Source organism: Phaethon aethereus (genome assembly GCF_964289735.1).
Source record: "Phaethon aethereus genome assembly, chromosome: 8".
NCBI classification, from domain to species: domain Eukaryota; kingdom Metazoa; phylum Chordata; class Aves; order Phaethontiformes; family Phaethontidae; genus Phaethon; species Phaethon aethereus.
Window position 1 is genome coordinate 24788353 of NC_138584.1, and position 13376 is coordinate 24801728.

A 13376-nucleotide genomic window follows, 5' to 3' on the forward strand; every position below is an offset into this window, starting at 1 on the left:
GGGAGAGTTGGTGCTGTCTCCTTTTCTACGGCTGACCTGCTGGTAACACCAGGCAAGTCATTTGCCTTTCCTGTGCCTCTTCTACCACTTGCCATGTCTCTGTTACTCCCTGGCAGGGACTAATTTACTGAGTGCTGATACACTGTTGAGCAGGTCTGGAACTCTAGCTCTAATGTTTTTATTTTGTTTCAGTCTCTTAATGAATTGTCTAGCCATCTGAGTAGGAAGGGCATGAGGTGTTGGTACCTGCCAGTGCTCTGATGGTGATACCTTCTGTGGCCTTAGCAAGGTTAACACTTTATTTTGGTTTTCTCTACCTGTAAAATAGGATTAATGCTCGTTTGCCTTGGTGCAGACAGGGTAGCAAGGCAGAGTTTCTAAAGGCCTCCCAGATTTAAAACAATGGAACTCTTTCAGATCTGTTGATAGTGTTCAGAGACAGTCATAAGCACAACTCCTCGTTTGCTGCTGGATAAAGAAAACTTAACTGACTGTAAGTGAAATAAACCCCACTTTCTTTATTTTTCCCATAGCAATAGCAAACATAGAATTAGAAAAATAATATTCTGTATTCAAATATTTAAAAAATTAAAGAATTCTTTTAGTTTTGATAACCAACCTTGTTTACAGTAGGCCTATAGTAAAACTATATATTAATCTCAAGCATAATGCCTCCATAAGTATTTCCTGCCCTGGGCCTCACAGTGTGTAGCTGAACTGGAACAAACCTGTTCATCCCTTTTTGTAGTCCTTATGTAAAATTTAAAGAACTTCTGTTTCTCAGTAAAGTGTTTCCTAATTCCTACTGAATTTAGCTCAGTGCAGAAAGCCATTACAGCTCAGGTAGGATTCTTTCCTAGACTGGATGTTTTCTTCTAAGGGAAATGAAATCCCTGTTGGTTTTGTAATTATTCTAATCAAACATGGGTGACTTTGAATATGGTTCTTAGTGCAAATTTTGCTTTGAAGGCGCTATGTAGAATGTTAACAGCAGTCATCCTGCTGAGAAAAGTGGCTTTTGTTGCATGTATTTCCACTTGTGTCTTTGCATGTCTTAAAATAAATACTGTACTCAGCATATGACTTTTAGACTTTTTTTTTCCCCACCCTCTGATGTCAGGGCCCCAATTAACATTTTCTAGTTAGTTCTCTAATCAAGAGTAAGCAAGTGGGCAGAGAGAATTCCCAAGAAAAGCAGCTTAATTTTTCATCTCTATTAGACGCACACTTCCCAGCTCTGTTACTGCATGGAGTCACAGCTTTTATCTTGAAATGGCACAGGGGGAAATGAGCCGCCAGGTCTCCACCAACGGCGCTGCTGCTGCTGCTGTGCACGTTTTCGGGAGGCCTCTGCTGTCACAGCTGCAGCGGCCATGTCTGGTAGGTTACATCTGCTGTGGGGAAGGCAGAGCAGCTGCATGAGCGGAGCCGGAGCCCACTGACTGCGCCGAGGTGCAAGGCCGCCCGCCCCCTCTTCTCCGCGGGCCTCCCCACCGCCTACAACAAGTCCACTTTCCCCCGGGGTGGGAGAGGGGCAGCGAAGCTGCCGTTCGGAGTCGCCGCGGGGGCGGGCCGGGGGCCTCCGGCGGGGGGCAGCTCCGCGGCGCCGACTACGCTTCCCAGCATGCCGCGCGGCAGCGGCTTCCCAGCAGAACTCCGGTTTCCCTGCGCGCTCCCGCCCCGCCTCACCCAGCACTACACTTCCCGGCGGGCCGCGCGGCCCTGCAGCGGTTGCTCCCTCCCGGGACTACGCTTCCCAGCAAGCCCCGCGCGGCGGCGCCCCGAGCGTCCCGCGGAGAGCGGGCGCTCGGCATGCCGGGAGCGGTAGTCCCCCCGTGGCGTGCGCGCGCCGCGAGGCGGGCCGGGGCGTGTCCTCGGGGGTATATAGGCAGCCGGAGGGGTAGGGGTCTGCACTCTGCCGCCACCGCCCCTGTCTCCAGCAGCTTCTATGCAATCTTCAGCCGTCGCCGCTTCCACCTGCGTTGAGCCCGCGCCGGCCTCCCCGACTAGGTAGGGCCGCGCGGGCTGGTCCCGGTCACGGTGTGTGCGTGTCGGGGAGGGGGGGGCAGCAGGGGAGAGGGGGGCGCTTTCGTGCCGCGGGGTGACCGGAGGCGGGAGGGTAGGGAGCGGCGGGCAGGATTTCCTTTGCGGGGAAGGGCTGGGGGTGCTAGTCGGTCTCGCGCGCCTGCCTCCTTTCGCCCCCGTCGTCCTGCCCCCCCCCCCCCGCCGCCCCGGGCGGCGGTACGTGCCGCCCCGCTCCGCCGGCGCCAGCTGGGCCCGCTCGGCTCGTGCGGAGCCACCACGTGACCCGTGCGCGGCTGCTGCCATCTTTGTTGGGGGCAGCCGACGCCGCGGAACCTGCCCCTGGGGCGGGTTGGGGGAGGGGAGCGGCGGGGGGGTGGTGGTGGGGTGGGGGGGTGGTCCTGCGGCGTCACGTGACGCCGGGCCGCCAGCCCGTGAGGAGCCGCTGTCGTGGTTTGGCGCCAATGGCGGGGGGCGGGGCCGGCGGGAAGGCGGGAAAGGCGCCCATTGTCTGCGAGGGGCGGGGGCCGCGGCCGCTGCCCGCCTCGCCCGGCCTTTGTTCCGCCCGGGGAGCCCCGCCACGCCGCCCCCGGCCTCCCTCTGCCGGCCGCGGCGGCTGTCAGCGGCGGGGGCTGCCCGGGGGCGGGGGCCGCGGCGAGCTCCCCGGCTCCCGAGCCGCGCGGGCGGGCGCCTTGGGCACGTCCTCGATTTCCTGACTGGAAACGCGGCGCAGAACAGCCAGGTTTGTGCTCTGCGGCTCGTGGCGTGCCGCAGGCCTGCGTGGGGATAGCCCTGAGCTCCAGGGTGCTTGCGGGGCAGCGGCCGCCAGCTGGCGGGGCGGGTGGTCCCGGCTATTTGACAGCAGACCTGTTGGTCAGGCTTAGTCCGATATAACCCCAAGGTGAAAGCATCGGCTTTCCTAACGGTCTTCCATTCAAACAATAAACAAAACTGAAACTAACAGGTTTCTCCAAAAAAACGGCCGGTGGAGCAGGCCGGCGTGTGAACTCACTTGAGATGGCTGAACACCTGAAAGCAAGCACCAGCCCCAGCTCCGGCTGCGCACCCCCGAGAGCTCAGTCCCTGTCACGAAACGGGTGGCCTGTTGTTAACACTTACTCCGTGTTTTGTTTGCAGGATGGAAGAGGAATTGGCAGCTCCTTCCACATCCACGGACAAGACAGACAGGTGAGATGGGAGTCGGAGTTGTTGGTTACTAAAGAACGCAAAATGCAGGGGTGACTGAGCGAAATGAAAAGGTCCCCCTCCAAAGTGGTGGTTAGGTTTGAAGTTTAACAGCTACAGAAGATGCCAAAAACTTATCCTTACTGGTAATCTGCACAAATCTAGTGCAACAAAACTCAAGGGCTAATAAATACGCAAATACCAGCTGTTGTTTAGGAAGTTCTTGATCTGTGAGCTAGTGCTGGGGAAGCATTGGGGAGGTACAAGTATGCAACCAGCGTGTAGTAGTGCTCCTCCATGGGCAGCTCCTCTTGTCCCAGTTCAAGGTACTGGACAAGTGGAGGTGTGTGAGATGCACTGAACTGAAACTAAGACTTGCATCGATCATTCTTCTCAAACGCATCATGCTGTGCTATGAGAAGCCATAACTTGAAATTCTTCTTTTTTTTTTTTTTTTTGGCTTGGCTTGGCTAGCATTGGAGACTGGTGAAACACTGTGCAGTACCCAGGGTTGTATTGGTGTGCAACTCTAGCATCCTTTGTCACACTGGATTCCGATACTCGCTTCTTGCAGCAGTTGGTTAAAATTAACCTGCCTGTCCTTGGTCATCAGAACTAAAAGTTGGTCCAGATTTAAACAAACAAAACCAAACACCACCCCCGCCCTGGTAGTTCCAACCAGCGTAATGTATGTAGCTCACTTACATGAAGCTGACTAATTTTTGAAAGCCGAGTACAAAATTACTATAATCCTGTATTTGTTTGTTCCCCCCCCCCCCCCCCCGCCTCCAGTATGGATGTAGATGGAGAATCAAAGAAACTGTTGGGTTTGGGACAGAAACACTTGGTAATGGGAAATATTCCAGCTGCTGTTAATGCATTCCAGGAGGCTGCAAGCTTACTGTGAGTAGTAGAAAGTTTTGTGTATTTTTGTAGGGCTTGGTTTTCAGCTTGACTATACTGATGTGGCTTATACAAGAAAGATTGAAAATTTACCTTACATATGCTGCTATATTTGTAATACAACCGAGGAGGGGATGAACTATTTAAATCAAGTGTTGGACAGTGCTGTAGTTGGTGTGCGATTTAGACAGCTTTTGTGATAGTAGTTGCCAGTGCAGTTCCCTAAGGAGGAAAAGGGATTTGATATTTTGTTTTGCAGTGTATGGTTCTGACGTCTGTTAACATGGAAATGATGGGATAGTGTTAGTTTCTAATAACTTGTTTACTAGTCTGGATCAGTGTCTGAGGGCGATACCTCTTAGAGCTTTAGATTAATTTGCTTTGCTGGATGCTTGAGAGCCACATATAGCTAAGTGAGAGCAACTTTCGTTATTTGATCGAGACAATGGGAGATGAGCTAAGAAACTGATTCTTCCTGTCCAGGAATTTTTAGCTTTCAAGTTCTTGTATCAAAATCTAAAGCAGGCACAGGTGAATAATTCTTCCTTACTTTTGTAGGGGTAAAAAATATGGTGAGACAGCGGATGAGTGTGCAGAAGCTTTTTTTTACTATGGAAAATCTCTGCTGGAGTTGGCAAGGTATACTAACAGTTTCTCAATTGATTGAGAGTCTGCCTGGCTTAACAGGAGTCCTCCTGCGTATGATCAGGGTTACGTTAGAACTTCATATACGTGGGGTTATACTGGGTGGGATGGGCCATGGCATTGCAGCTTGTGCAGGTAAAACGGTGTTACTACAAGAGCTAAGGGATAACAAACTTTTGTTCCCTTTAGAATGGAAAATGGTGTGCTGGGAAATGCCTTAGAAGGAGTGCAGGTTGAAGAGGAAGGAGAAAAAGTTGAAGATGATTCTGCTTTACCAACTGTTGATGGTATGTAAAGCTGTCTGCCATGTCGTGGAGGCACCAAGCTGCATTTTCTCGTCTGAACGATCCAAGTTCAGCCCATTGGTATCTTAGGTAGCCTGAATCATTCTGTTGAAACTCTTAGCAGCCTGAATGGACTTTGTTTTTGTTCTCCTAATCTTGCTTAAAGATTGAACAAAACCTCTAAAACTTCTTCAAGGAACTGGTCACTGAAAGCATGTGTAAAAGGTCACCAGGTGTTTGTGTCCTGAAACACTGCATTCAAACTTGCTTCCTTAAGCTGCACAGTCAACTTGAACTGCTTTTGTAACCTTGTAGCAGTACGGTGCGTGTGTGTAGTAAGTCCAAGAACAGTAGCTATTTTATACTACCTGCAGCTGGAGGTAATACAGGAATTCCTGTCAATCCAGACTATTGAAACACTGGCACCTCTTGCTTAGCTGTGACTAAAAACGCTAGCGCGCAAAACTGCACGCTGCTTGAGCGGCCGCTTGCGATAATGCAGTCTGGGGAAGGGGAAGGGATTTGCTTAGTTGAAGTTACTATGTTGGTTGTGTCCTAATTCCTTGTACTTTGAAAATGGAGCTTTTGAGAATGTCATCTAACTTGATGACAAACCAACACACTGGAGGGTCTGAGGGTGGTATTGTCAGTGCCCTTTAATGTCTTTATCACTAAACTCGAAGAAATGTTTATGCTTCCTCAATCATGTAGAAGAAACAAGGGAGGAGTTGAGAGAACAGGTATATAACGCCATGGGGGAAAAAGAAGAGGCCAAAAAGTCTACAGAAGAGTCTCCAGTACTCACTGAGAAGGAAATCAAAGAGGATGTTGAAATAGAAGAGATGACAGAAGAAAAAACAACAGAAGCAGCAAGTGATGGCAAAGAGGTAAAGCTTGAAAAGGCTGAAGAGAAGATGGAGGCTTCTGTGGAAAAAGAAGTAACTTCAGAAGAGCAGAAGCAGCAGGTAGCTGTGGAAAAGGAGGCTAGAAAAGAGGAGGCAGCTGTGGAAGAGAAGGTAATAGAAAAAGAGCAGAAGATGGTGCCTGAAGACAAGGTAGCAGAGGCAACTGAGGAGAAGGAGAGAAGGACAGAAGTGTCGGACAAGGAGGCAAAGGCAGCTGTGAAAGAGGCTGAAGCTGGAGAAGCAGTTGTGGAAGAGAAGGGGGAGGCAGGAGAGCAGACAGCAGAAGCAACAGAGAAAGAGCCAGCTGTGGAAAAGGCAGAGGCTGTAGAAGGGCAGGCAGAGGCAGCTGTGGAAGACAAGGCAGTAGCAGAAGTGACAGCAGAAGTGCAGGCAGCAGTTGCTGTGGAGCAGAAAGAAGCTGTGGAAGTGGAGGTGGAGGCAGCTGAACAGAAGAAGGTGGAGGAGAAGCAAGAGCTGGTAGAGACAGCTACGGAAGAGAAGCCAGATGAATCTAAAGAGACAGAGTCTTCAAAGGAACCTGTGCCCACAGAGGGCAAAGAGCCATCTAATACCATGGAAGAAAAGGCTGAAGTAGCTGCTAAGGTAGAAAAAGAGGAAAAGAAAGATGACCTGATGGAAGAGGGTGAAGGTGCTAAGGTAGAAAAAGAAGAGAAAGATGACCTGATGGAAGAGGGAGAAGGTAACAGGAGAGAAGTACTTGTGGGTGGATAACTTGATGGATTTGGCTAACAACGGGTAAAAAGTGTTCCATTCAGAATTTTCTGTTTGCCTTAGAATAAGGAAAAGGCACAGTAAAGGGGCTCTTGAAGGATTTTACATCCAAGTAAAGTTTCAAGGAACAGTGAATAGTCTCAGTTTCTCTAGACTAACGCTTAACTAACTGCAAAGCAAGTCTTGAAAGCAAACTTACAGCCCTGTGAAAGGTGTAAGTAATGGCTAGGCTGGTGGAGAATACTGAATGGATGTTCACTTGCATGCGTCTGGGTTTGTTGCACTAACCTTCAAATAACTTGAAGCACAAGTTGCCTCTGGTTATAACCATATTTTATTTTAAAACAGTGGAGCAGAAAAATAAGAACAACTGAAATACGTAACAAAATAGTAAATTTTCGGGGGGAGGGAACTCTCCATTTGAGTCTTTCTGGTGGTAATTTGATTGGGAAATCTAAACTTAATTTGCCCTGGAACCTGAAGGCTTGTTGCTGCTATCTAGTAGAGTCTTCCAGCTATCTAGCTTTTTCTGCCATTCTGCTTCCCTGCTTCACTATAGCCGTTTTCAGGATTATGTTAAAGTAACCTGGTAAAACTTGCACACTTTGCTGAAGTAATACTTGCGTGGTCTTAGTAGGCCAGTGCTTTCTACTGCACAAGTTAATTGATGAGCTCATGATTGAAACTTTTCTTGTCAGTAGCTCAGCTGCACAGGAAGAGCCTTATTTTAGGAGTGGCAAATAGTCAGACTGAATAGTTCTGGCCACTGAAAGGATTTGTACTGCTGAGCACAGTGACACTCAGTGGTGAAGCAGCTGCCTATAACGAGGTCTATAACGAGAGTATGACTGAACATAAACTAAGAGTAGCTATCCACTCCTCGTCATCCTGTGAAAGGCTGCTTATGTACACATACCGCTTCCTTTTGTGCCAACTCTGTTGGTGTGAGGACATGCTCGAGCATCCTGGTCCGGTGCCTGGTTATTCTGGACTCCTTCCACTGCTTAAAATTGACTTCAGCTTCCTAACATCTCTTCTGTTTTGCCTTTGATTGAGCTGTCCTCATACTTACAGGTTTGGCCTTCTCAGTGGTAGGTGTGTGCTTTTTGGGAGTTAGTCTGACAAGCTCATGACTTCTCTAGTCTCCACCCCATCAAGCTCCAATTATTCTGGAATTAGTCAGTGGTCATGATACAGGAGTTAAGTGTGTGACTTCAGCATGCAGGTCAACCAATACTCTGAAGTTATTAGCCATACTCCTTCACTGCACATTTTCCCAAAATGTTTTCCACTGGTAGCATAGATCATGCAACGCGCCTACACATTATCAGAAGCCAAATCAGTGCTACACAACAGCAGCTTCATTAATAACTTTGCCACTTAAATATCTGACATGAGGAACACGAATTCAGAAACAGTCTTATTTGTACACAGCTTGGCAGCTATCTTGCTGAAAACGCTTGTTATCTGTAGCATGAAGTCCAGCAGCTGACCCGTACCTCCAGGGTTGCTCAGGATCCCATGGCTTCAGTGGGAGCTCACAGTGCATTTGTGAGCACTGAATTCTAGGTAAGTTTCCATTCTAGGTAGTTTGAAGTTAAACTTAAAACAAGGACTAAGGTAGTCTGGAACTACTTTAGTCCACAGTGCCCAACATTTTCAGCAAGATGGCTGCTGCTGCTGCGAATTTAATGTATCTGTGCTCTTCTTGCATCACACATCTAACCTATCACTGGAAGGATAAGGGCTGGATATATTATATTCTACCTGACTCCATGTGAAGCAAGCGTAGTAAAAAGATGTGTTCTCATTCATCTACTTTCCTTGTAGAAACAGAAGAATCTGAAGAGGAAGATAAAGAAAATGATAAAGCTGAAGAAGATAAGGAGAATGAATTGACAGTGGAAGACAAGGTGAGGTTGCTGAGCTCTGATATCGGTGCTCATGGAAGAGTGCAGTATTTCCCTTAATGTCATGCTAATGTCTTTGTAAAAGCTCAGTTGTATTTCATTTAGTCCATTTCACTTTGTGTAGGAAGCGACTTTTGAAAACCAGTATTGCCTAAGGAAGGGGCAGCGTTACGTGTAGTCCGTGTTGTAGAATCTTGCTCAGCGCTGTAAACTTGGGCAGAACTGTTTTACCTCTTAAAGAAATTTATTCCTTGACAACACTGCTAAGAAACTTGGTGGTGTTTCATGTGATATGTAACCAAGTCACTTAATCTTTAATGTATTTCTAGTCTTTACAGGAAAGTGAGGAGGATGAAATTGGAAATCTTGAGCTAGCCTGGGACATGCTGGAGTTAGCAAAAGTCATCTACAAGAGGTAAAGGCTTAAGTCCCAATTTGGATATCTGCTAGAGAAACTCATTGGAAATTCAGGTGTGGTATAAGCAATTAGTGAATGTGGCATATTCTGATCAGGATTTGAAAGCTACTTTTTTTTTTTCTTGGTTTAGACAAGAAACAAAAGAAGCTCAGCTCCATGCAGCTCAAGCTCATCTAAAGTTGGGAGAAGTTAGCATTGAATCTGGTAAGTAATACTAATTCTCATGGACAGTTCCACTTTGTCCTCTATTTCTTACCTTAAAATGAGTGGAGGTGAGTTAAGGCTGTTAAGATGGAAACAAAATACTCTTTGTTTAATTATGATAGTGCAGCCATTTGAGAAGCTTCAGAATCAACAGATGAACACATCAGCACCCTAAACAGGATAGTCCATGCTTTTCCAGAACAGTGAAAGAAAGCTTTGAGTAAGAAGTAATCTGTTGCCAGATCAAAAACAGCCTTGTGTTCTGCTTTATAGGCAAGATTTGGTTAGCTTCAGAAACTGAGAAGGACTCTCTCCTTGAAGTAGTGAGCCCTTGAGCTCAATGGGAGGTGTTGGTATCATGCCAGTTCCAGAACATAAAGACTGCAAATAAAAAGTGGCTGACTGTCTTAGACTTTCCAAAATACTAGGGTATGATCAGGAAAGACCCAGATGTGTTATGCAGGAGAAAAAAGGAGTGTGAAGCAAGACTCAGGTGTTTTCCTTATCTGCCCTTCATTTAAAAACGTGTTTTAATCTTTTTAAATCCAAGTAGGGTGTAATCTTCCTCTATGGCAAACATTAGAAATAATGTGACAGTTTCCTGGACAAGGGCTACAAAATGGGGGTTGTGTTTTATGTCACTAGAATACCCTGAATGGCGAGCTTGACTGGGAGGTGGCAGGGGCCTGTCCTTAGCTCTAGATTCAAGTTGCACTCAATTATGGTGGTAGGGGAAATAGCAGGATTTCTGTGCCTGGCTTTGGCTTGGCTGCTTGCTTTACTGTGGTGCTGTAAATGGACAAAGCACTCTCGAGAGAACTAGAGGATCTGGACTTGGAACAATCTTTTTCTGAGGTGCAGGGGGACTGCGCTGGACTGTGAGTGGTGTCACTTGATATCTGAAAGCAGCCTGTCGCTGAACTCAACTGCTGTATTCAACAGTGTTTCTGCTTTCAGACTATATAAAAGCGCGATGAAATAAGAGTAACCGAATAAGGGCTTAGATCTTTCTTGTCTGGATGTACGAGTGTGGTTGGTAAAGACCTTATGGCTTTCTCCTATAGAAAACTACACGCAGGCTATAGAAGAGTTCCAGGCCTGCCTGGCCCTGCAGCAGAAGTACCTGGAGGCTCATGACCGCCTGCTGGCTGAGAGCCACTACCAGCTGGCGCTGGCGTACCACTACAACAGCCAGTTCGATGAGGCGGTTTTGCAGTTTGGTAAATCCGTAGAAGTCATTGACAAGAGAATGGGTAAGTGGGTTTCTAAAACTGCCTGGCGAATGTCAGAGCTTTCACGAGTGAAAGCAGACTTTGTTTAAACTGTCCTAAAATTAGTTGGATATGCTTATTACCTTGCTGTGCGAATTGTTTGCCGGTCTGAAACTGGTAACGAGCTATACTGATAATCAGAATTGTTGAAACAGTGTGTGTTAGCAGACACTTGCCTCTGTGGGTGTTGAGAACTGACCAGCTACTTTGTCTTGAGGTTTTTTTCCGTAACTGTTTCATCCTAGCAATGCTTACTGAACGGATAAAGACGACAGAAAGTGGGTCCCCTGAAGATGAGAAGGAGATTGAAGAACTGAAGGGGCTGCTTCCTGAAATTAAAGAAAAGATAGAAGATTCAAAGGAGTCTCAGAAGAGTGCAAGAGTAGCTGAGCTGGCACTGAAGGCAACTCTGGTTAGTGTCCTGCTGTCTCCTTTTAATCAAACATTCTTCAGTGAGGCCTAAAGTAAACCAGTAATGGGAAGAACTCAGACTTAATTGTACAGGTCGGGGGCTGTTGGTTGCTTACAGATGATATGGGCTCCATTTGTGAGAAGGAAACGGAGGTAGCTGACATCTAAAGAGGGGATAGTTAGTCAATACACTGACATTAATTGTTCCAAACTAAACTGGAATTTGATAGGCTTCTATAGCAAATGTGTCAGGGCTGGCAATGGTAGGTCAGCCAAATGTGAGAATGGACCGAGTGTCACATCACCGTGTGAGCTTTTCATCTGTCCTGTGTACAAGTGTAGGAGCAGAATGCAGCGTTGAGACAGGAGAGAGTTGGGTTTTCTGTCCCTTTCTAAACTAGCCTATATGGTTTTGGGTGAATATATAGCCAGAACTTCTTCCACTGTTTTTCTTCTGCTTTTTCTCAAGGTTGGAACTACATCTGGCTTTGCACAAAGTGAAGATAGTGGTTCTGTTTCCACAGTGAGTTCATTTAAGATGGATGTTGAGAATTCCTGCCTGCTTTAAATATTACTGTTTGCTGTTACTTATGTGACAATGTTATATCTTGCAATAGATTCCAGTAAGAAAAGCAGCTGATGGTGCATCTCAGTGTGTTACAGACATATCTCACCTAGTCAGGAAAAAGGTGAGTCCAGAACTGACTAGTTGAACATTTCAGCTTGTTAAAGTACCACTGGCTTGCTCTGTATAATTGGATTTCTTGGCTTAAAGCTTTTTTTTTTTTACCCCCTTAACTTAGTTCTATAATGGAAAAAACACTCTAAAAGTAAAACCAGAAATAGCACCTGAAACTCCTTTCCACTGGGAGCCAATCAGTCTGGGAACCATCCAGCCTCCAGGAGACTAGTTCCTGATGGCTCAGCACCCCGCCTGACCCACACCGGTTTAACTTCTGAGCTGAGTTGTGTGGCTTCTGCAGGTGTTCTCTGAGCAAGTGCCCTCCTCTGCTGAGGACCTGCAAGAAGAGCAGGGTGGCCTACAGATCTTAAGAAAAGGGCAAGCAACCAGGCTGAGTTGGGTTCCCTTCTTTCCAAGTGGAAATGGAGAATTGGACTTAATAAACAGCAAAGCCAGTCTAATGGTAGCAATGATAAACTGCCTCTTGCAGAGAGAATGCATTGAGCACTAGGTTCCCTTTAAAGGTATATGTTTTTTCTAGAACTGTTTGCAAATATAAGTAGAATTATCCCCTATGGGATCTTAGTTTTTATTTTGTATGCTGCTGTGGCACAGCCTGGCCTGGGTTCTGTTAGCCTCTTTAGGTCAGGTTTGCCTGGAGCAATTTTGATCTGCCTTACATGGGTGACTGTCATAGATGCCCTAAATCTACCCCTTAACTGGTGCCTGGCTCAGCTGTCGCATGTTTCCTTGACAAAGCATAACTAAGGATAATTCAGCACTATAGATACTAGCACCTAAATAATGTCTTACTGGAAATCCTTCATGGTGGAGACCTCTATTACCAAAGCTTCAGAGCTTTGGTTAAATCCTACCACTTAAGTATCTGTCTCAAACCTGGCGAGTAGGGGTTGAATAGATAATGTGCAATGACATCTGGATGCTAACTTTCTACACAAAAAAAAAAAAATTAAACTTTAATTTGTACATAGTGAAGACTAAACAATTTTGTCTTCAGAGGAAACCAGAGGAGGAGACTCAACAGGGAGACAATGAAGCTAAGAAATCTAAACCAGAACCGGCTGTCAATGGTGGTGGTGGTGATGCTGCTCCCAGTGGAAATGAGGTTGCAGAAAAAATGGAAGAGGAGGTGGGCAGCTGAGTCAGGAGTCTGTGCCATGCTTATTGTTTGGTGTTTTTTGTTCTCCCCTCTGTTCAGGCATGGTTTTGTGCCTGGTAGATGTACTAGTTTTATTGCCTGCTGGTCTTTGTAAAGCCTCCCAGATCAGAGGGGGAGTATTCCCTGGCTGGCAGGATGCATGTTGTGCCGTGGTGGCTGACACCGCGCAGGCTGGAAAGACACCAGCTGTGGAGACTTGCAACCTGCGGGGTGGTGGGACAGAAACATGTTCGGGGTGTTGAGTTGGGGGACACTGCAGCACAGGGCCTTTCCCCGAAGTATTTCTAATACTCCTGGGTTTTAATACTTCTCACTGGGGCTACAATTGTTAATGTCAGTATTTTAGGATAGTGTTGGGCTCTGAAGACTGGCAAAGCATGAATTAAGTCTTCAAATTACAGAAACTTTGAACTGCTGCATGAATTGGTGCTGTAAGGGCAGTGTCTTGTTTTTTAAAAACAAAACTTTGTCTTTTCTTTTAGACAGAGAAAAGGCCACAAGCAGAATCAGGGGCTGCAGTTGAAAGCACAGTATGATAATTCTTTAACCTTGGACACTCCTCTCCTTACAAGGAAAATGGTTTTGTATATAGTGTATTTTTTCACTTTTTGGCAACTTTTGTAT

The 13376-nt window shown here is 46.7% G+C and overlaps 1 protein-coding gene across 1 annotated transcript; it reads left to right on the forward strand.

The window, feature by feature from the left end:
• Nucleotides 1-1948: 1948 nt before the first annotated feature.
• Nucleotides 1949-13376, forward strand: NASP (nuclear autoantigenic sperm protein; the record flags this gene model as incomplete). The annotated part of the gene is made up of 15 exons (XM_082002957.1): nucleotides 1949-2010; nucleotides 3160-3210; nucleotides 4000-4110; nucleotides 4669-4749; nucleotides 4945-5042; nucleotides 5751-6644; nucleotides 8507-8589; nucleotides 8916-9001; nucleotides 9135-9208; nucleotides 10273-10461; nucleotides 10725-10891; nucleotides 11360-11413; nucleotides 11508-11579; nucleotides 12591-12722; nucleotides 13235-13376. The coding sequence occupies 15 exons, from the start codon at nucleotides 1949-1951 to the stop codon at nucleotides 13286-13288; spliced, it is 2208 nt and encodes a 735-aa protein (XP_081859083.1). The 3' UTR covers nucleotides 13289-13376.